This window comes from Rhineura floridana, chromosome 9 (genome assembly GCF_030035675.1).
Source record: "Rhineura floridana isolate rRhiFlo1 chromosome 9, rRhiFlo1.hap2, whole genome shotgun sequence".
In the NCBI taxonomy this organism is placed as follows: Eukaryota; Metazoa; Chordata; class Lepidosauria; order Squamata; family Rhineuridae; genus Rhineura; species Rhineura floridana.
In genome coordinates this window covers 31,481,502-31,508,216 of record NC_084488.1, presented here as the reverse complement: position 1 = coordinate 31,508,216, position 26,715 = coordinate 31,481,502, and the positions used below count along the sequence as shown (strand labels likewise).

The window sequence follows — 26,715 nt, the reverse complement described above, 5'->3', positions numbered from 1 at the left end:
ATCAGCCAAGTCTACAAATGAAGTTTGCATTATAGTGCAGTCTCAAATTTATTTATCTCACAACCTTACAGCTCTTAGAAATACAACGGATGAAGAGGATGTCAGATAAACACTCCAAATCCAAAGAAAGTGAACATGACAAGGCAAAGAGGGAAGGTCAGATTCTCTAGGGAATCTAATCAAGACACCCTTTCCAATCAATAAAGACTAAGAGTCAAACTACATGCTATACTGAATGTATTGCATGTGACCATGTTTCTCATTTTTCTTAAATTAATTATAGCTGCTGAAGGACATTGGCATCCCAAGGGGCTGATTTGGGGGGGCAGTCACGGCTAGGGAGAAACAGGGGAAAGCTCCCTGTGTGTTGCAATCCCTCAAACAACAACACCCTCCCACAACTGTAACTGAGCATTAAGCACAAGATGTATATTTTGACCTTGAGTGTCGTATATTGGATAGCATGTTGGATAGGACTGGGGAGATCTGGGTTGAAATCTGGCCTGATCTCCCAGGTCGTAGTCCAACACTGACCTGGGGGAGGGGCAGGGTGGGTAGGAGGAGGGTGAGGGGGGAGATTGGGTGGGTGGGCACTGGGCAGAGGAGAAGCCCCTTTCCTTTCCAAAAGGAAAACATTGTGAACAGTATCATTGTTTTGCAGCGTTTTTGTTCTGCGGCAGGCACATATAGCCTCCCACTCAAATTTAAACCAAAGCTGCCCCTGGCCACATCCACACCAGGCCTTTAGTTCATTTTGGACAGTCATGGCTTCTCTCAAAGAATCTTGGGAAGCGTAGTTAGTGAAGGGTGCTGAGAGTTGTTAGGAGACGCCCTGGTCCACTCACAGACCTTCAATCAGAGTGGCTGACTGTTAAACCAGTCTGGAGCTCTGTCAGTGGAATAGAGTCTCCTCTCAGCACCTTCCACAAACTACACTTCCCAGGATTCTTTGGGGGAAGCCATGACTGTCTCAAGTGAAATCACCATCTGGTGTGGATGTGGCCCCCTGATTAGGCAAGCCAAGCAGCTGGGAGTCTGGCTTTTAGAACACTGACAGTTGGTTCTTACTGAGCATGCCCAACATTATCATTGAGTTCAAGCCAAAATTTATTAATTAAAAATCAGCTAGGCATTTTTTAAACTTTTAAACTGCAGAAGATGAAGATCCGAGTATGGGGCAAGGTCAGTAATAGGATTACAGGTACTCTGTGAATATGGCTGATTTGTAATGAATTTCAACAGATTATGAGAACTCTGACAGAAAAAAGTCCAAAAGGGCTCTGGGGTTTTTTTCTCTCTTTTTAGACTTTGAACTCTCTATTATCTCTGACTGTTATGTGTATCACCATGAAAATTTAGAGGGTTGTTAAGCAGCCCTTTCTAAGTTCAGGACTGTAAGTTTTGTAAGGTTTTGTTTTGAAATAAGCTTATGGGAAGCATCAGAAGGATATGGAGGGGTATTTTCAATTTAACATTATGGAATGTGAAACATCCATGCTGGCTATAGTATACAGCCACTCTTGTGGCTGTTTAATTACCTTCTTTAAATACTGAGATTTCGTGCCATACAGTGGGATGGGAAACAGATCCTGACATCCCCCACCTTCTGTAGGCCAATCTGACATGGGGGCAGGGTCACCCACCTGTCACCATGGCATCAGGTGAAAGCCTTTGCCTGCATGGTTTGATTTCAAGCTAGGCAGGTAAAAGAAATGGGTCTTTAGGGTCCACTTTCATTGAGGCTTCCATACGATGCCAAATTTGAAAGGCACCAAAATACAAACTCTGCTTACCAAGGAACAATCAGGAGCACACTCTAAGACTCCCAATGTTCCTTTGTAGCCACATCATATGTGACATCACGTGTGGGGCAGGTGGCTGTGACTTGTGGAAGATAGCCCCTAAGTTTTAACACACCTCCCCACTGTTATTGTAGAGTTTCTAATCTAGTAACACCTTTTGGTTGTTAGTTCTTTTAAGGCTATATAGATCAAGTAAATACTATGAACTCAGTCCTTTTGTTAGCTGCTCCAAAGTTTTCTTATCTGTAACAGCAAGGTCTCCAATTAGTCCATCAGAAGAACAATAATCAGACTTTAACATATGGCTGCCCAAAATTCTTGTCTTCATGTCAAGCAGCTCTTTAGGAAAGAGCTCAGAGGCAGCTGGCCTGCCTCATGCAGGAAGGCAAATCACCACTATATTCTTCCTCTACAGAGAAGGAAACATGGCAAGGCCTGCCTAGGTTCCCTAAAAGGGATACCACAGAGGATACCACAAGGCTACTTAGCTTCAGGGCTTGCACCTAAAATGGTACCAAAGCTGCTCAGCTACACTGGTGTCTTTCAGCTGCACTTATGAGCTCCCACAACTTGACACTATTATCTTCTCTTTAGCAATTGAAACTGACTTGTGGTGCATTTTCCACATGACTAACCAAGGACAATGTTATCAGAGGTGATTATCACCTGTATTTCTCATTTGATCCAAGGAAGGGCTATTCAAAGTTCAGGTCCCTGATGTTCCTTCTCATATTCTCAGTACCAGGGAAAACAACAGCCACAATACCTGTTCATTGTTTACAGTGACAAACATGTACCTTGCAAGGTCTTGCTTTAGAACAAAGTATTTTGTTGCCACAATTAAACACAACTGACACCCTAGGCTAGCAGGGCTTAACAGAACAGGTCAATTATCCTTCACAGTTAGTTTCTGAGCTAAATATCCCAAGGTTTTCAGATCAATAGTGGTTTCTTTGGAAACTCTTAAGCAGGAGGAAGATAAAGAGACAAGATTAACAAGGGCTCTGTTGTTTACCAAATGGGATGTTTGCACCATCTGTGGAGATAATGTGATAATGATAATCTCTTTCTCTTTTTTAACATTAATCCCATTATCTTTAACACTCTGAAGAGCAACAAGCCAAAATGTAAAGGACTGAGGGAAAAAAACTGAGCTTTATCTCACAGGGTGATTTTTTTAAAAAAGAAAATAAATAAAAAACAAGAACCCTTGTGGGAAACGTCGCTTACAATATTTGTCAGGAAGGGCTATAGCTCAGTGGCAGAGCATTGGCTTGGCCTGCAGAAGGTCGGAAGTTCAACTCCCGGCATCTCCAGAATGGTCTGGAAAAGATTCCCTGTCTGAAACCCTTGAGGGCCGTGTTTGCCAGTCAGTGGTAGACAATACAGAGCTAAATGTCCCTGTTATGGAAAAATGTTTCCTGTGGCATGGCTGAAGAGATGTGATCCAGGAAGAGGGAGTTTTCATGCAGCCACCAAGGCAAAGAGGTAGAAGTGGGCAGGCAGGAAGAGGGTGAGTAAATGGCTAGTTGGTCGGAATGACACAAAGGGGTGTGAAGGAGCCAGAATGAGGAGGGCAGAAGGCAGATGAATGGGAGAAACTGTCTCTACTGAATTACAGCTGAGATGGTATCAAGTGTCTATGATGTTAGACCAGCAATGGCTCGTTGGAACCAAGCCAGGGTTGTTTTTCAGCAACACTGGAGTGATCCCCAAGTGGAGACAGAGGCTGCTTTCACACTGCACTTTATTCCGTTGTTCTGATGACTTCTTACCTAGCAATTTGCACATTATATTTGATCTTTCACACAACGCACAAGCTAGCTCCAGAATTCTACTGGAATGTAGTGGAAGTTTAGCGCTAATTTCCGTGATAAATGATACCAGAAATAATCTGTTAGCAAGGCTGGGAACCCGAAAGATTGCATGAGTTTATCGCTAGCTGCAGCCACTCATGTGACAGGCATCCCACCATGCAGTGCGTTCCCGCCCTTTAGTCACACAGGGTTTTGTTTTGTTTTCTGCCTGATGAATGTACCGGTATTCCGGCATAGGTGCAGATAGCAGCAGCATTTTCCACACATACTCCTGTCTTGATACAACTAAAACAATTAAAAAGTCAGATCCTAAAGGGAGAGGGCTTTCATGGTGACGGGCCGAGATCTTAGACCTCCTACACAGTGAGGAACAGTGTGCATGGGTGAGGGACGAAAACAAGCCGTGGGAAAGACAGTTGCACACAATGTCGGTATATCGGCTGAAAAAGCTGCTGTTCCTTAACGCAACAGGTACTGCAGTGTGAAAGGGATTTTAGAAATCAGGACAGAAGCGCTACCTTTTTAGTGAAACTAACGTAATCAGCCCCATGTATTAAAGCAGCCAGAGAAGACTTCCACACTGGCAGCTGGGTTAGAGTTTAATCTCAAGATTAATAAATATAAGCGGTCACAAGGTACATGAAGCGCTCAAATGTATTTGGCTGAAGATTCTTCTCCTTGTCCTGGTAAGAGCCTATGGTAAAGTAAGCAGACTTAATGTGCTCACTTTAAACTGAACATGCCTATTCTGGGCACAACTAATTGAATGGTGTGGGGGGGGTTCCTATTTGCTTGTGCTTTTAATAGTATTTGTTGTTAGCGGCTGCATCCACTAGTTTTATTTTGTGGTTTTTACTGATGTTTAGTTTTGATACTACGTTTACTATTTAAAGATCATTTGTTTGAAAGCCACCTTGAAAACATTCATGTTAAAAAATAAAGGTATGTGTATTGGTAATAGAATGTAGTAGCTTATGAATTAAAATAAAGTCAAATCTTTGTATCAAAAATAAGTTAGATCGATTTCAGTCATATGAATTAAATGGACAATACAAGTTAGACCTGCAACAAAATGTTACAATAGATCCTCACCTCCCAGAGACAGTGCTCCTGTTCAGAGTTCCTGCCAGCCAGCAATGGCTTCTTCTAACATACTATAAGAAGCTCAAGGAGGCCACTGTACATGTACATACACACATACAGAGGTATTTTTCCATCCCCTCCAACTGACCTTTAACATTCCCTGAATAAACATACTCAATCCTCACTGGGATTTTTTTGGGGAAGGGAAAACCTCCCCCTTTGGGTTGTTTTAAAAAAAATCAACTTCATCAAACTCCAGGTTGAAATGGAAATGGACTGCCTTCAAGTCGATCCCAACTTATGGCTACCTTATGAATAGGGTTTTCATGGTAAGCAGTATCCAGAGGGGGTTTACCATTGCGTCTCTCTGAGGCTAGTCTTCCCCAGTTGGCTAGAGCCTGCTCAGCTTGCCACAGCTGCACAAGCCGGCCCCTTCCTTGTCTGCAACTGCCAGCTGGGGGGCAACTGGGCTCCTTGGGACTATGCAGCTTGCCCACAGCTGCGCAGGTGGCAGGGCACATAACTCCTGAGCCACTCACTGTGGGGGTGATCTTTAGCTGGCCTTTGACACCCAGGAGACATGAGCGGGGATTTGAACTCACAGACTCTCCCCCCCAGCCAGGCTCCCCCCCCCACTATGCTATACCACCTGTTAAACTCCAGGTTATCCCACATATATTAATGCCTCTTGCTTGTTTCTCAGAGGCCCCATTTTGGCCCTGTTGACACTCACTACCTGAATTCACTATTGGGGGAGTGACATGCCAGATGTACCGTGATGAGTTTTTGCACCAATGCAACCATGAATTTTGCTCAGTCAAAATATTGCCTACTGAGAACATGTGACAATTCTGATTTCAGGTAAACCTACAAAATTAATGATGCTTTCTGAAATGTACTCATTTTTCTTTCATATTAGTAAACTGCTAATCAGCTAATAACTCTCACTGTTTAATTTTTTTTAACCATTATACACTTAAATATACAAAATATGAAATAATTAATTTGGAACAATTAAAATGGATCAAAACACACACTAATGGAAAATTCATTATTCAAATGTGTTGGGTTTTTACTTTTTCATTCACTACAACCTTTACCTGACAATTTGCTTAATGCTTTGCATTTCCACCCCAACCCCCAACTTAACTTTGGAAGCACTTTTAAAAGTGCATTATCTTTTAACTCTGTTTTTATTTGAAATAAATATTTCTTGTAATGTGCCATGAGAATGTGAGAGGATGTTTTTTAGATTTCTATGAGAAAGTAGCATCAATAAAATAAAAATGCAAGAAAGCTGGAACTCCACAAAGCATTCCTCCCGACAGCAGGAATCACCAGCCATTTAGATAACGCCGAATTAAACTGAAGTACAGCTTTCTTGGTAATATGAATGCTAATTATTTCAAGGGCTGGCAGCAATTTAATCAAGATATTGAAGTTTCATTAAAGATATTCTGATAGTCTCCTAGATAAAGCCTTTACAAGAAGAAAAAATAGCAATAACTACATAATTATTCTACTGTTGGTATTTTGTTATCTCTGGACTTTTTCCTCTGAAATATCTCATTTCGAGACAAATGCAACGATGAATAAAACATGCAGATTAAAATAATCTACACAACTAAACTGAGGACAAAAGAATTCTAATAATATATCTCAACTAAAATTGACAGTGACTGTCCACAAAAGGGGTGCCTATGTCTTTAATACCTGCATAGCAGGAGGAAGTCCAGAAGTGGGTAGTCATTCTGGAATCTGAGAGGACATCATAGCCCAAGAACCTTTCAATCTGCAGTACAGAATGGCTCACCAAAATGGGGAGCAGGGTAGTTGCTTTCTGAAACAAACGATCACTGGTGATGATACTAATTTAATCACTGGCTTGTTAAATCATATAGGTATAGATGAGATTAAGGTTCTACAAATATAGATATACCAGAAAAATGGTCCTCAAATGACTCACCCTTGGAGTAAGCCCACTGCATTTTAAAAACTGTAATATCCAGTTGGGATATAGCAATAGCAGTGATGGCAAGACTTACAAATAACCTTATGATCAATTTATGGAGAACTCGTTTTGCTTATAGCAAGGCTATACATTTTGTGACCTACAGCTCCATTGCACCAGTTATGCGCAGCAGTCCACCAGAGTCTTGACAAATCTCCTGTTCTTTCTGCCTATTGGAACTGCTAAAGAGAGGTGGGGGCATCAAGCCCCTGGGAAGCCAAAATAAATGGCTGGTAGACTGCCAGCATCCACACCACTGCAGTGATCTCAGTGAGGCCTAAGCGGAACCACTAGGTTCCACTCAAGAGTTTTGCTGGAAAGTGGAATGATCCTATTCCATTCCATCTGGAGCCTGAAGTGAATGGCAGAATCAGCGGTAACATTGCTGGACCTCTTTTTGCAAAGCTAAAGGCTTACAATGAAGTGAAGGATTAAGGAAATCACTGTCCCTCATCATGCTAGACAGCCCCACCACACATGCCCAAAGGTCCTTAATGCAGCAGTAAAGGGGTTTGTCATTTCTACCCTTCTGCTTCCCAGCATGTGATGTGGAGACACAGCATTGCTCTGGGGTGGTCCCAGGCCATGGTAGGCTCTCACCTTGCCTGTTTGTTATGGAGAAAGCTAGGATGCCCTTACTGGGCCTTCTAATTCCATTCTGGAAATGTTTCTGTCCTAGCCGGAACCCACAAAATCCAGAGTAAAATCAATCTGAATGTCAAGTGATACTACAACTGTCAATAATTATCTAACCCAAAGCAGAAATTCCATTTTGGGTGTACAGTGTGGGCTAATCCACTGTGAGGACATCATGGGCTGATTCACACGGGAGCTAAACTTCGCAATAGATTTTCAAGGTTCACACATCTTCTAATCTGCTGTTTTGCAGTCACATTTAGCATTACTGTTTCCTTGTGGCCCCGCCCCCACATTTACATGTTTACTCCCTCTGGAGTATTGCTAATGGAGAAGGGGAGCGGGTTTCCTGAAGCCGGGAGAGTGTGGGGGTGCAATTTACACAAAAAACTTTATTTTGTCAGTTTCATGTCCTCCTGACATATTTATAGCAAAACCACTTTTTTATTAAGTACTTATGAAATGCAATTTTTAGTGTAAGTGTGAGCATGCACATGCCTTCTGTCACATCGGTAATTGGGTGTATGGAACTCAGAATGGAGAGAGGGGTGCAATCCCCATGACTGTTCAGGCTTGAAGGCTGAAGCTGTGAGAGTGCCTCAGTGTGAAATTGACATGACACTAAGTAGATCCTCCCTCCTATTCCTAGTCAAACCCTTTCTTCCCTTTCCTTTTTTTAAATTCGGTAGTGAGATACAGGTTGTGTGTGTGTGTGTGTGTGTGTGTGTGTGTGTGTGTGTGTGTGAGTGAGTGAGTGAGTGAGTGAGTGAGTGAGTGAGTGAGTGAGTGAGTGAGAGAGAGAGAGAGAGAGAGAGAGAGAGAGTGTGAGTGAGTGAGTGAGTGAGTGAAACAATGATGCAATGAGAAGTAGCCGCTGCTGCCACCGCCCCCACTGTACGGGAAAGTTGTGGGGATAATTCAGCTTTGCTTTTGCAAAGCCCAAGGGAGCTTGGGTGGTAAGAGTTCGAAAGAACAGGAGTGAAGGAAGGCAGTTTACCAGGCAAGGGGCAAAAGAAAGGAGGGTTGCAGCAGTTTGGGAGCAGCCAGTCAGAAGTTGCTTCTTGAGCGACAGAAAGTGAAATGGAATTCAGGAGAGTTTAGTGGGCGGAGAAAGGGGAGTATCTGAAGTGGCGATCCACCCCCCAGCAAAAAACTTCAGAGGAAAGAGCCTACACGGGAAGAAAGCAGCAAAGCGGAGATGGTTTTTCCTTCACTTATCTCATTTCAGCGGGTTGCTTTGATTTGGATTTAAAGGGAAAAGCAGCAACACACCTTCTGCAACGTCATGTAAACTGTGCAAATGAAATGGGGGTGGGTGGCACCCATCTCACATTAAATTTCTGTGTGAACCAGCCCCATGTTTTAGTGGTTCCCAAACGGCTTCTAAGAAAAGCCATTAATCCTTGAATCACAAACCCTTGAAGTGGAAAAGGTATTTTCTTTAAAATTCTTGTGCTACATTGGTAACTACAGATCACCTACAGCCTGACAAGCCACCATCAAAACTGCTGTGACTAATCCATGGATTCTGAATCACCATTTGGAAATGACTGCCTTAGTTAATTATCCTTTAGTGTTTTTTTTTTAAAAAAAAAAACAAATCCCACATTGCCTGGCATTAATTCAGCATGGATAGCATGGGTCCCCTTGTTCTTAATGAGCACTTTTTATCATTTTTACTAATTACATAGTTTATTTTGAAACATTGCCTCATAATGGCAATTGAGGTAGGTGACTGGCAGGTGAGATTTTGAAGAGGATACTGTGATGTTCCTATATTAATGTATATATGGTAAGTGTTGTTGTTTTAGAAGATACATGGTAAGTGGAGTGAAAGAGGGGGAGTGAATGGGCAGTAGAATGCGAGATGATTGGCTGAGTGTTTAAAATGGCTGAATGTATAAAAGGAAGAGTGAGAGTGGAATGAGAGGGGGGAGAAGAGAACTGAGTGGGTTGGTTGGTGGGGTTTAGAGAGTTGTTTGCCAGGAGGGAGGTGGAGTTCGGATTAGTATTGAGTAAAACCATATGCTTATGTGCCTTAAGAAGAAATCTTGTTAATCTTGTTAGCTTTGTTATCTGTAATAAATACTTAATTTGGTTTACCAAAGGCCTGATCCTTGGCTGGGGTTTCACAGACCAGAAGGGAGGGTAAGGTAATGACCAAGGCTGAAGGGGAACTGTAACAAATGGTGGCAGCGGTGAAGAGAATAACAATACCAGTATTCAGAGTCTCTGGGAATACTAGTATTGGGACGTTACTGGTGGTTGCCTAGCAGGGGGATCTGTTGAGATCTGTGCTAGAGCGGATAGGTAAACCATAAGAGAGTGCGGTCCGGACTGGTGGAGTCCCTGGTGGTGCCTAGAGACAGGCAGTAACCACGAGCAGGTAGGAACCTGACAGGGAGAGCCAGGGAAGGACGCATCACAGATACCAACTTCACTTCAGAGCCAGTATGGTGTAATGGCCAGAGTGTCAGACTGGGACCCGCAAGACCAGGTTTCAAATTCCCACTTGGCCATAAAGCACACTAGGTGACCTTGGGCCAGTCACTGTCTCTCAGTCTAATGTATCACACAGAGGAGCTGTGAAGATAAAATCAGGAGAGTGCGCCATACTTGTAAACCACCTTGTGCTCCTTGGAGGAAAGGTAGGATATAAATATAATACATTTAAAAAGCTGGCTGGGTGCACTGTTAGTCTCAAACCCTACATGTGAACTGTGAAGTTAAAAGCAATGTGGCATTTCCCACCCACTTTCCTTCAGAATATGTGGAAGTGTTGCAGAACAGGAAACCTTAAGAGTCTGAGCTATATAAAGACCCTATATAGAGGAAATGTTCATCTGATGGAAGAATGTGTAAGTCATGTTAATAGTACAGTATCTCCCCTAACAGAATAACATCTTTCTATCAAATCCTTAAACATGGGGCCACCACTGTGGCACCTGTGGGTCCAACAGCACCCTTTAAGGCTTTTCTTGCTAGCCACAAAGCCTCTGAGCTCTCATCTCCCTGCCTCCGTCATGAGATGGCAAGGGTGGTTATCTCCCCCACCCCCAAAAAGTGCATACTGAAGGCAGATATTGGAAAAGTAATACTCTTTTTTCCCCATTCCCCCTTTCAGGTCTATGTATTTTTCAAACCTCAGATCAGCACCTGAGCTGATGAACATAAAGTGGACTGACTGAGAGGATAACAAGGAAGGAGGAGTGGTCTGGGAGACTTGGGGTAGGAAAATGGAGTGGTGGAGGAAGTCAGGAAAAGGAGACAGAGAGACGAATATGTAGAAACAGAGAAAAGGTGCATGTTTGTACACACATATTGGATGCAGTAAAAAATATATCCTCTTGAGCTTGCATAACCTTCCCAACCACCATCAATTGCAGATCATATCTGTCTCCATGGACTGAAATGTAAAAACAATGGATCCAGTGCTTTTCAAAATTGCCATGGTGTAAAAACATGGATCTGAGGCATGGCTCCTTGTAGCTTCTACAAGGAGTTGCTGCAAAAACTACATCAAATTGTAGGTCAGTTCTGTGCCCTTCTGTGGTTTGTTGGTGGTTTTGTTGTCATTGTATATTAAAATAATGAAGATCCATGAGAAGCCACACCTTGGATCCATATTTTTGTGGTGCTGGCAAGCACCAGATCTGTGATTTTTATTCTGCAGTCTACCAATGCAAACTTTAATTTGATGGTGTTGGGGGGGTGTCTACCTGTAAAACCATGTGAACTCAAGCCCAGGGGTAGAAAAACTTTTTCAGACCCAAGGCCACATTCTCATCTGGGCAGCCCTCCGGAAGCAACATACCAATGATGGGCAGGGCCAGAGACAAAAGCAAAGAATGCAAATATTTCCACTGTACAGTAGGCTAGTTTCTACATACACTCACACATCCCTCTCTATCCTCCATCCAGGGAAGCTAGAGGCATTATCTGAGTTCAAGCCAGGCAAAAACACTCAGGCAGCATATGAATTGGGGTTGGTGAGAGGTTTGGCCCGGGGAGAGGGGGTGAAGCCGACGGGGAGTATGGCCTGGGGAGAATTCTGAGGGCCAGTCAGAGAGGCTTAGAAGGCCACATTTGTCCCCCGGGATTGAAGTTCCCCATCCCTGTTCTAGAGGATCTATTTTAATTCTACTGGATCGAAATTTTACCCAGAGCCACAGAAAAGTAAAGCATACATACATGAGATATTTTCTCTTTGTCTGGGGTGGGAGAGAAGCAACTGGAGAGGGTTGTGCCTACAGACACACAAAATTCCAAATCTGCCCAGACTCAAAAAGGTTGGTAACCCCACCTTAAACATGAGAAAATTCCCAATTCCAGCTTTCTTATTCCAAAGTAAATTCCTCTAAAGTTATACTTTCACACTACAGGAAATCAAAGTAACATTATTCAGCTTCTGCTGTTGTTCATTGTTGTTCATCTGAATTTTTATTTCCTTAAAAAAAAAATCCTACTCAAATGTTCATTAGATATTAGACCCTATGAGATTTTGTTCCTGTATTTTCTGTATTCCCAGAAGGTCTTTGTTTGTAACAGCTCACTTGATGCCATGAGGACATCCGTTCTCAGTACGTCGAACTACTGCCAAGCTAAGTCTACTACTCACAGGAAAGAAAAGGCACAACACATCCGAATACCTTTGTTATCTCTCCTTCCAAATAGCCTAACTCATTTGTCAGGCTTCCAAAGAGAAACATCCCACTTGTGCTGCTAACCACAAACACAACGGATTTGGAGCTGCTCGATTCAAAGCTAAATTCTTCAGTTACAGTCACAGGGATCTGCCAATGTCCAATCAAGTCAGGTGTTTTTTTTTTTTTAAGTGAATATGTCTTGTTCACAGTTCTAGTCTTCCAAACTAATCTGCAGGTGTGGCTGTGAGATTTTCCCAGTGTTAGGTGGTTCTAACAACAGCTCAAATAAAGGATAACAGGAAAACAGACACAAACGCTTGATGCATAGTAGTAACACTGATTAATTAAGTAAAATGCTGAGCTGAAAATGTGCAGCTGATTATGTTACTAATGGAACATAATCAGTACTGTTCATAATCAGTTTGTGTTATTAAAATCATTTTAGTAAAACTGCAATGAAATTAAGGACAGAGCTACATGTTCTTTGTACCTGCATCTGAAGAAAAAGAAAGTTGGAATCTTTTTCTTTTCTGTTTTTGCATAATCTGTTCTTTTACAAAGATTCACTATGACTAGGGAAAAAAGAAAAGAAATATTATTTGGGGTCTACTGTACAACCTGCCTTTGTAAAATCCCAAAGAATGAAAGCCATAATTATTCTTACGGCTTGCAGTCTGATCCTAAACACATCTACCCAGAAGTAGTCCCACTGATTGCAATCAGAGCATCAAAGATATTAAGTACAAATGTTCTTCTCTTACAATGATAATAGGAATCTTTCCTACATTACTTTTATAAACATCATGGGACTAATTTGTAAGGGTACTTTTGGCATGTCATCAAAAACCAGTGGAACTACAACGAGACTACAACTCCCAACAGCCCCAGCCAGCATGGCTAATGGCCAGGGATAATGGTAATTGTAGTTCAAAACACTTGGAAGGCACCAGCTTGGGGAAGGGTGGCGTAAACAATATTGAGCCAGGTTGGACAGTATAAGGTTGCTTCCTGTGAAGGTAAACAATCTTAACCAGGAAGAGGATGAAGCTTTGGAGGGGTGAGCAGCTAAAAGGTGCAAGCAATTCCCAATAGTTCACCCATAGGGGCAGGCATTACCAGTTACTTAAAGGGAGTGGCAAAGAAACAATTTGATGTGACTTGACCCCAACACATTAAAAGGTAATGCACAATTGGGCAAACAAATGGGGCTTTTATTTAGATACTTCAAATTAGAAAACTTCTATTGTTTAGATAGTTCAGGTTAGAGAACAGTAAGGCCAGGATGAAGTTCTTGTCCTCCCTGGAAATTGGGTCTTCATAAGCCTTACATGCAGGATTCACTTGGGGGACTAGCTAGAGTAACATCCTGAAGTACGTACAGCGGCTAAGCATTAATGTGGGCCAGTAGGGTCTAACACCATCCTTTCTTATAATAATAATCTTACTATGAAAACATTCACTCCCTAGAATCCTTAAAAGCAAATGCAAAGAACACAAATAGAAAGATGAAAGATCTCCAATTCAGTTATGACTCAGAAATCTTGTTCAATGTTTTTTCAACATGAAATGTCCAGAGAGATGTCTTCAGCTTCAACTACCTTTGAGTCCAATTCAAAACACACTTATGACCAACTTTATTGGGCTGAATCAGAAGAGTAGACTCTGACTGGGGTTTTGTCCAGTAACAGTAACAACAGGGAAATAGAATAAATGTAGAGTGCCTCTCTCTTGGATGGAAAAAAAGAACTACTAGTAGAGGAAAAAACTGTTAATAAACTGTGAGATTTTACTTAACTGAGTACTACCATAGAGAAAAAAAATCTCTTTTAGGATATTAGACCTAATTTCCTCTTGTCCTTTTAAAACAGCTAAAAGAACCTTGAGGAAATGAGTCAAAATCCTGGAAGATGTTTGTACTACACTAAAAAGACAAACAACATCTGTAAAGTGGTGTTGAAGAAAGACCGTGTGGGATGGCACTTTTTCGAAACAGTGAAAATGACAGGACAAGAAAAGACCACACCTGAAGTGGTTTAACCTTGACTTATTAACATCTCTGTTTACAAAATGCATCTCATAAGTTAACAGTACAATCCTATATATGCTTACTTGAAGTCATATTGATTTCAATGGGACATAGTTTCCAGTAAGTGGGCAAGAGATTGGAGCCTGATAATAGCACAATCCTATACATAACTTTTCAGATGAAAGTCCCAATAAGCTCAATGGGGTTTCTGCCCAGTGAACTGCATATCGCATTGCAGCCTCGGTTTTATGTATTGTATGTATGTCCTGATGACATTTCAGTGCTTTTTTCCTCCAGCTTTGTCCATTTCCTCATATTTTGCCATATTAGTTTAGCGTAGAGACACTGTTCTGTGGGTTCCAGTGCGTCTCCACCTTTTTTCTGAAAATGGGGGCACTCAGTGCTAATCCCAGCCCCTTTTACTGTAAAACCTGGTGGAAGCAGCTCAAGTGTGTGTTTTTAAAATTCAGCTTCAAAAAGAGTTCGCAACTGATTGGCAGATCAACCTGTTGCCCCTCCAGGTGTGCCCAATGAAAATCCTTTGCTGTAGGCAACTAGTGTGCTCAGAGCCATGGTCTGAACAAATGCTAGGTTTGTTTCAAAATAGTTTTAATATCTAACAGCTTAAAGCTCAAATTATAACACCACTAAGACACTCTAACATAACTATTTTGTGTATATTTTAATTTTGACTTCTGAAAATGGTAACAATCGCTAACACTGTATATTATAGTTCCCAAGGCACTTTATGGGGCCACAACAAAAAGATATGCCCTTTTCCCCAAAAGTGTTTATAAAATATAATTTGACATACGGAAAGTAATACAAGAAGGCGAGAAAGGCATCAGGTGTAAACTGAATATATCCAATTCAGTTATACATACTAAAACCTTTGTTTCAGTAGGAGGATGAGATGGGCTGTGCTGATGGCTTCCCTCCCTAATTTGAAGGCTTAAGATGAGACACAGTGCAGTCAGATACATATCTACTAAGGAGAAACTCAGTTCAGAGGGACTTACTCCCAGGCAAGTGTGTATACTGGGTTGCAGCCTAAGGCAATTCAGTGAAGCTTGCTTCTGAGCTGACATCTATAGGATTGTGATGTAACAGTAGTTTTTACTTTATATATCCATAGCCCTTAAAGGACTCATAATAAAAGAGGACCCTATAAAACAGTGGTGGCCAACAAGTTTTGGCAAGTGTGCTACATGTCTAATCTAAAGTATGTGATGTGGTCATCCTAGCATATACTATATATAGTTATATGTAACTTCATATACTTCTTGCAATTAAGCGTGCACCCAAACCTAAGCAGATGTAACAAACAATCACATATTCTTCCCCTCTTTATCCCTACCTCCATTTGTTTCCCTTCTGCTGCTGTTTCCCCCAGGATGAATTTTAGATTGTAAGCTCCTTGGGGCAGAAAATTGTTATCTTGTACTCTGTAAAGCACCAATGCACGCTGAATGCACTACGGAAACACATTTAATGATGATGGCGTGCAGGATTTAAGGACTACCGTGTCCTCGATGTTGTAGCTGCCTCCTGACAGTACTTTGGAGCAAATGGTGAAGGGGAAGAGAGGAAGTTACTAGATCCAGGGCCTTTTCAGTAGTGGCCCCCGAATTATGGAACAGTCTCCTTGATGAGGTGCGCCTGGCGCCTACTCTTCTATCTTTTCGGCGCCAGGTTAAAACCTTTTTATTCTCCCAGGCATTTTAATTGCTTAATGTTAAGTTAATTTTATATCAAGTTGTTAAATGCTTAAGCTGTCTGTTTTAGGGATTTTATCTGATTTTTTTTTACTGTATTGTATTTTATTCCTTGCTGTGAACCGCCCAGAGAGCCATAGGCTAGGGGCGGTATAGAAATGGAATGAAATAAATAAATAAATAAATAAATAAATAAATAAATAAATAAAGTTATAAACAAAGCAGGTCAAAACTAAGAGAGAGGAAGGAAGGCACTCAGGTAAGAAATGGGCTGAACAAATGATTTAGTGGAAACACTATCAGAAAGCTCTTTCCTTGTGGAGTGGTAGGTGTTCGAAGCACTGTGGAGACTACTTTCTTCCCTTTGGACAGAAGGAATATACTTTGTGTTATTGTAGGTTGGATGGGATAAAGGGCATTTTAAAGGACATAGAAGAGACTATTACACTGCCTCCAGAGTAGGACTTCCTCATTAACCAGTGTGCTTTTCTGGCTTGCAATATTCACAGGAATTTGTCATATTTTGTCTGTTCTTTCTCATTCTCCTACATTTTCTTTCTTGATGTCTACATGCATTGAACTGCATAACTAAGGACCAGTGGAGGCTGACCCATTAGGGCAACTGGGGCATTCAGCAAGCCTGCACCTGCCTGCCTTTTAACTGCAAGTCCAGGGGGTGCCATGGCCTGTCAGCTTTCTCCTCATTAGCCTCAGTATTGCCCTTGCAGAACTCACCAGGGGATAGGGAGAAAAGTAAAAAGATTTGGCTGGGCCGGTCATTGCCTCTGGCTCCACCTACTGTTGGTCTCCCTGCCTTTCCAGGCCCAATGGGCACCAGCCACCACTGCAAACGACTGCCTCTGTTGGCAGGTAAGACTTACTTGCGTGTCTTTTCTTGCAGGATTTAGATCCTGCGAGAATCCCACAACTGCACAACAGGAAAGGGACAGCCTCCAAAAGCCTACCCTGTGCATCCTGATAACAAAATATATGCAAATACACAGGGAACAAACATTCAAACCAGGTGGGAAATGGGCAAATGCAGATACACAAAACAATATTGAGGAATGGATGTGGGCAGGCATCCACAAATCAAGTTACCTCACTAGAGGTGAATACCACTGGCTCTTTACAAGAGGGGTACCAAACAACACATATAGGCCTCCCCTAAGCTCTCTCTTGCACCAAAGTTTGGAGTGGTTAAGGAACAACAAAAGTATTTCCTACTCTATCTTACCTTCTCTAATCTCTGCCTCTCACTGAGGCATGCCAGAGGCCTTAGGGTTGATGGTAGTAAAAACAGCTAAAAATAGTAAACCGTCAATATTTGTGGACAAAAATGAAGGGTGGATGAGGAAGGCAGTGACGGTACTGGAAAAATCCCAGGCAGGTAGCTGTCTGCATGCTGAGAAATTTGATGCTGGTGACTACAAACTTGAAATATTTATTTAGCTTTTTTTTTTGGCATGTCAAAACTCCAATATTGGTTTCTAGGTATTCTGAAATGTTTTCCAGTCCTGGACAGGCAAGGGAGGAAGAATGCAAAGAATGCAAATACCTCCACCCACCCACAACTGATGAAGTGCTGGCCAGTCCCAGATATTGCAGTTTCTGTCTCTCTCTATATATTTTCCAATGCTGAAAACTGAAACAGTATATACTCTACGCTGTTCAATATAGGACTGTAATTCTGGACATGCCCCCACAGAAGCCTCCTAAGCTTCTAATGTACCACATAAGAAGAAGAGGTGGAAACAAAGCAAGGGAGAACAAAACAGGCAAATGTTGCACAGCATTTTGTCATTCTTCGCATTGTGTGGATTATTACATCATCTGAGCCAGCATCTTCCTTTCCTCAGAGTGTTTTGTGGACAAACAAGGAACAGACTGCCCCAGAAGGTGACGGGCTCTCCTGCCCTGGTAATAGAAGAGGCTGGACAGCCACTTGTCAGGGATGCTGTAGTTGCAAAGTTCTTTCACTGAGATAGAGGTTGGACTAGATGACCTTGACAAACTCTTCCAACTCTAAAATTCTATGATTTAGATCACAGAACGTAGAAGCTCAGCATGGCATTGGATAGGGAGAAAATAAGACTCTGTGTCTAGGTGACATCCAATGAACTAGTTCTGCTAGCACAAGGACTTTGGGCTGTGCAATGGAACTTCCCTTACCTCTCCTCTCCCTGTACACCCCTCTAAATCTATTCTGGGGGGTTCACCAAATGCTTTGGAGCAGATTTGGGGAGGCCGCTTTGGCATGTGGAGACACAGGACAAAGGGGAAATTCCATTGCACAAGTGGAAATCCTTGTGCTAAAGAAAGTACTTCATTCAAAGTGGACAAAGCAGTCTGCAACAAAAACGGCAAAGAATTCTACAACACTGTAAAGACGAGCCAATGTATTGTGGCTTGAGCTTTTGTCATCAGATTGCAAGAAGCAGCCCTTGTTATTGAAATAATTAATGAAATGCTGCTACATGGCTCTACAAACAAAAACACTCAGAGCAGTTTACAAAAAAAAAAGGCGATATACAACTTTTAAAAATAGCAAGGAGTAAAAAAAAAGAGACTAAACAATAACAATTCAATTAAAAGCTCTTTAACTTTTTTGTTTTTTAACTTTTCACTTGCCATCTGAATGCCAATAGGGAGGACCTCAAGCAAACTCTCCCAGGCAGGGGGTTTCACAGCTGGGGTGCCATTACAGTGAAGGCTTGTAGTTCTGTAGCTACCCAACACACTTGCACAATCTCAATGAATGGGGGCAAATATTCAAGAGAAGATGATAGGCAGAATCTAGGCCATATATGAATTTAAAGTGCAAAACTATCAACTGGAATCGGCCCAGAAGCAAACAGTTAACCATTACTGATCTTTTAGGATCATGGCCCTGCAGCTTGCATAGGTTTTGTACCCACTAACATTTCTGAACTGTCTTCAAAGACAGGCCCATGTAAATACATTACAGTACAGCAATTCATAAAGAGGTCCCCAAGACATAGGTTATGGGATCAAGATAGTAGGTTTATATTAGCCAAGCCTGAGATTGGTATTTTTATATGTTTTTGTATCATTTGACAACTTTCCAAGATACTTTACACATCTGAAGAAGTGGACTGTAGCCTACGAAAGCTTATGCCGCAATAAAATCAGCCTTAAAGGTGTCATGGAACTCTGTCTTCACTGCAGCAGAGTAGTGTGAATCCTTATCTGCAATTCTCAATCATATCTCAATACAGCATTGCAGGTGAGATGAAATCAAAATGGTAAGGTGGCAGCTATGTCCAAAGGGCTCATGGAGGTGGCACTTGTCAGGTTTTCCCAACTTCATCAGCACAACAACCCTGCCAAAGATGTTAAGAGACTGACTTTTTCACGGTCATCCCATAAAATTCATGGCCAAATGGGGATTTGAAGATTCCAGATTTCCATGATCCAAGTCCAACACTTCAAATTACAACTCAAGAGGCAATACTGGTTGGGAAGTCTAGAAAAAAAAATAAGGTCACAGTATGCAACTTTCCACTATAAGCGTGAAAGGAAGGAAAGTGTGGGGATGTTTGGAAGCCCACTCGCTTAGCCAAGGCCACAAAGAAGATGTAAAATGTGAAAAAATCAGAGAGCTGAAGGAGATAACAGCTCAGTTTCATAGGAAGGTTACATTTACAGTTGGATCTTGTGCCAGTTCCCCTCTACTGGAAAGAGTGAAGCTGAACAACAAACATATTAAACCTAATGTAAATGTCTGAGTTATGTTTGCCCAGGTAGAGATCCATTAAGTGAGTGTGTCTCCTGTATTTTCATGCTTCTCCTCAATATTAATAAATTAATCCAATGTGTCACTCAGAGCAAAAACAAACAAATGCTTTCTTCCGTGAGGCTCCAGAGAATGTCCAATGCCTGCATATGGTTAAACAAAGAAACAGGAGGCAGAAATAATCACTCCAGCAACCTCTTGCCCTCTGTGCAACAATGCTTAAGGCAGTGGTTCTCAAACCTTTTTGGTTCGCGGCGCACTGTAAAACATATAAAAAATTTCTGGCGCACTTCGTGTACAAAATTTAAAATATATTAATATATTTTAAACTATGAATAAAAATAAACTATAGAAAATGATTACTTACCCTATACAAATGGGTTTCTTGTCATTTTTAAAATATACTTTCATAATATTTGAGGCACACCTAGCCACCTCTTAGGGCGCACCAGTGTGCCTGGGCGCACCATTTGAGAATCACTGGCTTAAGATGTGATGATCTTCCAAAGACGCTGTAAGGCTAGCCCTGTTTTCCCAGGTTTTTCCTGAGGAAAAAGACCTACTGTTGGGATCAGACAGAAATTATGAGGCACCCATCACAGGTGTGGGAAACAGCCAAGAAAAGATATATTACATTATCTCTGAACTGTTATTTAATAAGCCATTATTAATGTCAACATTGAAGGCCATGTTTAGAAGCAGAATGTTCAGAAACACATTAAAAATAGATATGGCTTTCACCATTAATACAGAGGTCAACAGGTGGAAAGACCAAGCTGGCACAACCAACTATGTCTATATTCTTTGCTTCTTGAAATAATGTTTATAGCAAGTCTGCAAGTATTTATTTAGGGGGTGGTCTACCCTGTCTAGCTCCATCTGCCTACTCTGTTTCTTATCCTCCTCCTTCTCCCTCATTCTCTCCACCATTACACAGAGGCAGCTTTGCTTCTCCCCTATGTAGACCGGTAGACCCCGGAGGTCAGAAAGGGGAGGGAGAACTCCAGCTCACTGCTTCTCTGTGTTAAATGGAGGGCATTGCTGAGCTGATTGTACAAGCAGATCAGTTTCTACTCCATTTCACCTTTAAACCTGCTGGCCAGTAGTTACCCTTATATATACCCACTCCAAATTGGCCTGGTTCGCTTTCTGGTAAGACCACACACATTTGCATGGTGGAGGCACAGATGCACACCATTCCTCTCCATTGCATTAAAAAAAACTGTGTGAAGTGAATGCTTTAAGTGGACAGCTGTATGCAATGAGATCCAATGTGTGTGATATTTCTCTCTCTCGCACACACATATATACACACATACACACACAGAATTATAGGTGTGGCATACAGGTGGAGAGATGCCCCTGGACCAGTGCTGCTCCGTAAATGTGTGAACTGGGCCAAGCTTTGCACAATACGTGCTGCACTATGGAGCCTGCACATAAGGCTGGAGGGAGGGAGAATGCACTGTATCAGGTGGAGTAGTTTGTCACCTGTACACTTGTCAAGGGTCAGCTGCTACTTGCCCCAGCTAAGCAGAACATTTATTTATTTATTTATTTATTATTTGATTTATATCCCGCCCTTCCTCCCAGTAGGAGCCCAGGGCGGCAAATGCGGGCATAAGGTTACTGCTGCTCAGAGATGTACTGATAGCTTCTCAAACAACACCCAGCAACATTTCAGGTAAGGGATCAGGCCCAGTTGTTCCCTATTCCTGGGAGGAGAATGCCAGCATATTTTTTTTTTGTATACATAACGTAATTCCTTGGATCACTTTATCAAACTTTACTCACACCAAGTTGTACGTTGTACCTTCTTCTGTGACTTGTCCTTTGCAAGACCATATCATTTTTTAGATAAAAGATATTGCCAACGTACTCTGCAATTCCAGTAGGAGACACACACAACCCAGACATTAGCGTGCAACCCGATCAGTTATAAAGATATTTCTGTGTCTGTGTAGCACCACCTGAGAGCAGCTAAAAACAAAGCATCTACCTCAAATATTTTTAAAGCGTTTCCCCAAGTATTTTTGCTTTGACTTTTCTAAAAGCCTTGAATCTGAGGCAGCCAATGTGGTGCCTTCCAGATGTTGTGGACCACAAACTTCATCATCCCTGAGCACTGGCTATGAGCTGATGGGCTTTGCAGCATCTGGTGGGCACCACATTAGTCAGCTCTGCCTTAGATGCAATCCAGAAAATCCATAATACTGTGATGCTACACTGTGATTATGCGCCACAGCTTTCAATAGGACTTATTTAAGTATGTTGCAGCTTCCTCTGACTTGTGTCCCTGGTTTTGTCTTGATTCCACTTACACAGCTGTTGCTACAGCAGCAACCTTTGAAATGTATATGGGGGGAGGGCAGGTCAGAATCTGTCTTCCTATACCACCTGCCAACTGCAATTCTATTGTTAACATTTTACTACAATACAGCAGACACTAAGGGATATGTGCTTACCTAGCTGAACACGCAATGTCCAAAGACCTTCAGGATACTAGAGAGATAAGACTGTCCCCACTCCTACTAGACTCCACTGCCACCATCACATCCAGTCTCTGGCCATCTCTTTGCTTATTGCCACTGTGATGTTCACAGTACCTGGCACTTACAAGATACATTGCCCCCAAACATGAGCCCTTTTCAGTTTTTTGGTTCCCAGGGATACTGAACACATGCCAAAGGACTTCTGAGAACACGCCAGCTAGCCCTGTCCCCTAGACACGCAATTGATGTCAGTCTGAATAGAGGCCATGCACATGAGGATGGCACCTCTCATTGCCCATGGGTCCCATGGGAAGAACTCTACACACATACCTCCAGATGCTCCCCTCCTTCACACTGAGGCCAATCACATGCCAGTTGTGGACATGGTCAACATGTGTACCGTACAGGCATCTAGGGGGGCAAGGCTAGCCAGTGAGTTCTCAGAAGCCTCTTTACATGTTTATTATTGAATGCAGTAAGAGGACTATGGAGTTTAGCTAATGTGGTTAATAGCCATCGATAGAGTCAATCTCCAAACACTTGGGAGGATAATGACAGCATTGCCAGCCTTTCTACTATGCTGATACTACTCCTTGCACAACCTCATGAATTCTGTTTATTTGTTTATTATGTGTTACATTGTACGCCACCGTTTCACCACTAGTGCTCAAGGTGACAAGCAACAATGCAAATATAATGGTGGGCTTCTGCAGCAAATTGCGTAACTCATGCTGTGCACATTTGCTCTTGGGATCAAGCTATTAGCCTTGAGATTCTAGCCATGGTTTAAAACTGCTTCATAAACTGTTTTCTGTGCCCCAAAACAATTCTAAACTGGTCAGCAAAGTGCAGGTTTATGGGATTTCACTAGCAAAACAAACGTGAGTGATGAACTGGTAAAGACTGCGCAGGTGTATTTTACAGCCAAAAGCTGCAACTCATTATCATGTACACCCAATAAGAAATCGGTGCAACTGCATCTATTTTTGACTCGCATACAGATTTGAGGATACAAAAGGTGCACTGTGAACTGGTTCATATTCCTCAAAGTTAAAGATGGCTTCATGCAGGTATACCACCAAACTGCCAGAACTCAGTACTGAACACAATAGGGCATAAGGAACTAAGAAGTAAGAGATTCGTGACAGTCCACATGGAACCCACAACTCGGACCAAAGGATATAGGTGAACAAAATTACATTGCTGGGTTCCTCAATTAGCCATCAGGGAAACCTTGAAATAGATATGATGGGTGACGCCACATAACCATTAATAGCTCTGTTGCATAGGCAAATACAGAATTAATAAACCCACCTACAGTAACGAAAGAACAGATATACACAGCGTTGGTTTCACCTCCACTGGAAAGCGCTGGACGTGGCCTCAATCTTGTGCATATTTTTGTTGCTGCTATGCTTTTCAACGATCATTGTAACCACAAAGACATGCTACTGATTAGGAGATAAGTTAGCCTCAAAAACAGCACTGCACAGAGAGATTCATACTCTCTCCCTAAGACAGATATTCTAAACCCAACCAGCGCGGTTACCAAAAAAAATAAGTTTAAAACGTCACGTTACCATAGGCATTCAAGAGTGATAACTGTGTATGGTGCTAAAGTCTCCTCTCAGTGGCAAATTCTGATATTGCACCTGCACAGCATGCAGCTCAGACTCTTTGTGAAATGGTGTAAAAAAGATGTAACCACATGTTAAGATATTTTAAAACCCATGTAAGATCAACCAAACCAAAATGTTGGAAGTCCAGAACTCCAGCTGATATAGACTGATTTGAGGTTACTCCTGTGCAACCAGCACTGTGTATCCTCTACAAGCCACTCTTACTGTGCATCTGTTATATCCAGGGAACACAACTACTTCTCCAGGTTGTCCTTAAGCTAGATCCTTCCTAATCCTTGTCACACATTCTAGCTGCCACTACTCTATACAGAAACTCCCCACCCCCAATAAAAATGTTGTTGTTGACTAACATCCTGGTCTGAAACACATTTCTTTTGAGGCAAAGGCGATGAGGGAGAGTGGAGATACACAACATCCCATATCTCCAGTAAATAATATTGCCAAAGGATCATAGTGGCAAGGTGATTGCAGGGTTGTTTCTTTGTGTGTGACAGTTTACATACTGGAGCAGTGCATATGTCAATCCATGGACTTCAAGTGTATGTCCAGAGCCATGCCAACATCTCATTGATTTCAGCCACAGATTTCAGAAGCATTGACTCCCAGGTAGAAATGAGTTGTTGGCAAGGTTCGATAACACATATTTGTGGAGATTTCACTGCAGTGCAAACGCCATTGTGGTATTTGGGGGGGGGGGGGGCTGTCAGACATGTACTTACCAGCAGGAAAGCCCGCAGATTGCAGGCTAAAAAATGTAAATTCATTATATATAATGGGCTTAAGCAATAATTATACTGGATCCTTCCTGTGTCCCATGTGGATCTCACTGTCAGGTGACTGGTGGGCAAGGGGAGGAAATCACCCTAGGAAATCACCTTATGGTGCGCTAGAAAGAAATGATCTTTCTACGAAGTAGCAACAGTTGCCACTTTAAAATTCTGTGTTGGCTCCCAGAAGTGGCCAGTCATTTGTGTGCATCCACTGCCGTACACAGGTTCCGCTTTCTGCACGTGTTGGCCGACGCTCAAAAAACAGCATTTGAGATGGCATGCCAAAAGCTGGATCTGATGTTGTGTGTGACAGTGGATGCACATGATTGGCTACACGTAGGCTGGGAGTTGGCATTAAAACGATTCTTAAGAGATAGCCATGCACCAAGAAATACCCATGCACGGAGTGAATCAACACAACCTAGCATCTGGAACCCAGTATAGCAAGCATTGGTGGGAGGGAATATTCTGCAAACCTAACATGACAAAAATATTTGTAAAAAAAATATGAAGAGATTTATAGAAACTACATCTTTCTTTTTTAAAACCATTAAAAAACCTGGCTTCCAAAGCAAGGGTTTCTGTAATGTGTAGTTATACCCACTTAAATCAATGAGATTTGTTGTTAGTAGGATTAAAAGCTCCCTGGATTTCAATGAATCTATTCAATGATCTATCTATCAGTCTGCATCCAACAGTAAGATTTCACTGAGCATCCAAAGAAAACTGCAAACCAATGCTTGAGGGATGTTTTTCCTCCTGAGTTTTCTCTGATTAGGATTGCCAAATCACTTACTTTGAAAATCTTGATCCTGATTTCAAACCACCAGGATACCACTTGATTCAATTTCTGACAAACCCTTTAAACTAAGGCTGCAATCCTATGCGCGTTTACTTGGGAGTAAGTGCTACGGAATTCCGCGGGATTTACTTCTGCATAACCATGCACAGGATGGGGCTGCAGGGTTCCTTTGATTTTTCCACGTAACTTGATTTTCCATTCCGTACATTTAAGGCGTGAGGGCTTCTTGCAGAAGGCCCCCTCGTTTCAAAAGCATTTAGGGACAGCCCAAGGCACAACTCACTGATATTATTCAATGGGGCGGTCGTTTGAATCGTCCTAAAACACATTACTTGGGAAAGGTCTCTCGAAATCAAGGAAACGCAACTTTTTGTTTTGACCCTCCCCACCCCCAACATAACTTAAAAGTAACGCATTTAAGGATCAGGGAGTGAAATGGTTTAATCCCCCCCCCCGCGTGCCTTTCCTGCCGCTTAACGGGATTGTGGATCGGAGAGTAACAGAAGGCGCATGCTTGGAAAGAATAACCTGCTGACCAGCTGCAAGTTAAGCGGCGCCACAGCCGGCTCGAAAATCCATCTGAATGGAAAATGGGTGAGGAACACTTCAAACTCGAATTGTCCTGCCTCTGAGAAAAGGGGCCGAACTGTTTCACCCAAACTTGAGCTGCCATAGAAGCTAGGTGCAAAACAATCGCTCCCCCCCATTTCCCCCTCTCCGCCTAAACCTCAGGTGAGAGCATGTTCCGTGCTCACCGATTCCCGGATTCACAATCCCCGACACCGATCTCGAGGGAGAGGCGCGAATGAAAAGGACGCGCCCCTCTCCATTTGTGCCTCCCCTGCCCGCTCTCCGCGCGCCGCTTGTTCGGCTGCTGAGCGGAATCGTCTTCGTTATTATGACTTAGCTGCCAAGTACCGCCGATGCTTCCCAGAACGCCACTCTTAAGAAGGATCCGAGACGCTCGCTCCCCACCTGTTGCCTTGCACAGAAGCGCCAACAAAGCGACCCCCAAAAAAGCCCAGGAGCCTCTCATGGTGCCGTTGCCCGGAGTCTGATCCTCCAACCGGGGAGTGTCTCCAGGCTGACCTTTCAGGCAAAGTGTCCCCAGCGCGCATAAAGAAAGACAGAGCTGAAGAGAGAAACAAACCCAGGCTCCGCGCGGGGAGTCCAACTCACGCTGCCTCCCCCCTCCTACAGCCACGCCTTCTCGCTCGCTCTCCAGCAGCCCACTGGCTCAGGCAGACAATATTCGTGCTTCAAACTCCAGGGGTCCGGGGGGAGCGGGTAATGTTGAGGAGTGAAGGGAGCCTATCAGACCTGGCAATTCTCTCTCCTTTTTGCAGCGTTTTAATGCACACCGTTAAGAGAAATCATTTACCTTTTTATATGCGTAATTAAAAAAAAAATCCAAGAAGGTGGTGTGGTTTTTCTTTCATGGGAGGAGGAAGATGCAATGCAGAAGTAGCTCTCAAACAATCAAAGCCACCATAATTTCTATCAAAACTCTGTAAGAAA

At 42.5% G+C, this 26,715-nt stretch overlaps 1 protein-coding gene across 1 annotated transcript in view; it reads right to left on the bottom strand.

Annotated features, from left to right (window-relative positions):
- KIT (KIT proto-oncogene, receptor tyrosine kinase) overlaps nt 1-26,349 on the bottom strand; it is an 88,539-nt gene extending 62,190 nt beyond the window's left edge. The window contains exon 1 of the mRNA XM_061584403.1: nt 26,173-26,349. Coding sequence (XP_061440387.1) covers nt 26,173-26,233 — 61 coding nt within the window. The 5' untranslated portion in view covers nt 26,234-26,349. The remainder of the gene's footprint in view (nt 1-26,172) is intronic.
- Nucleotides 26,350-26,715: the final 366 nt, after the last annotated feature.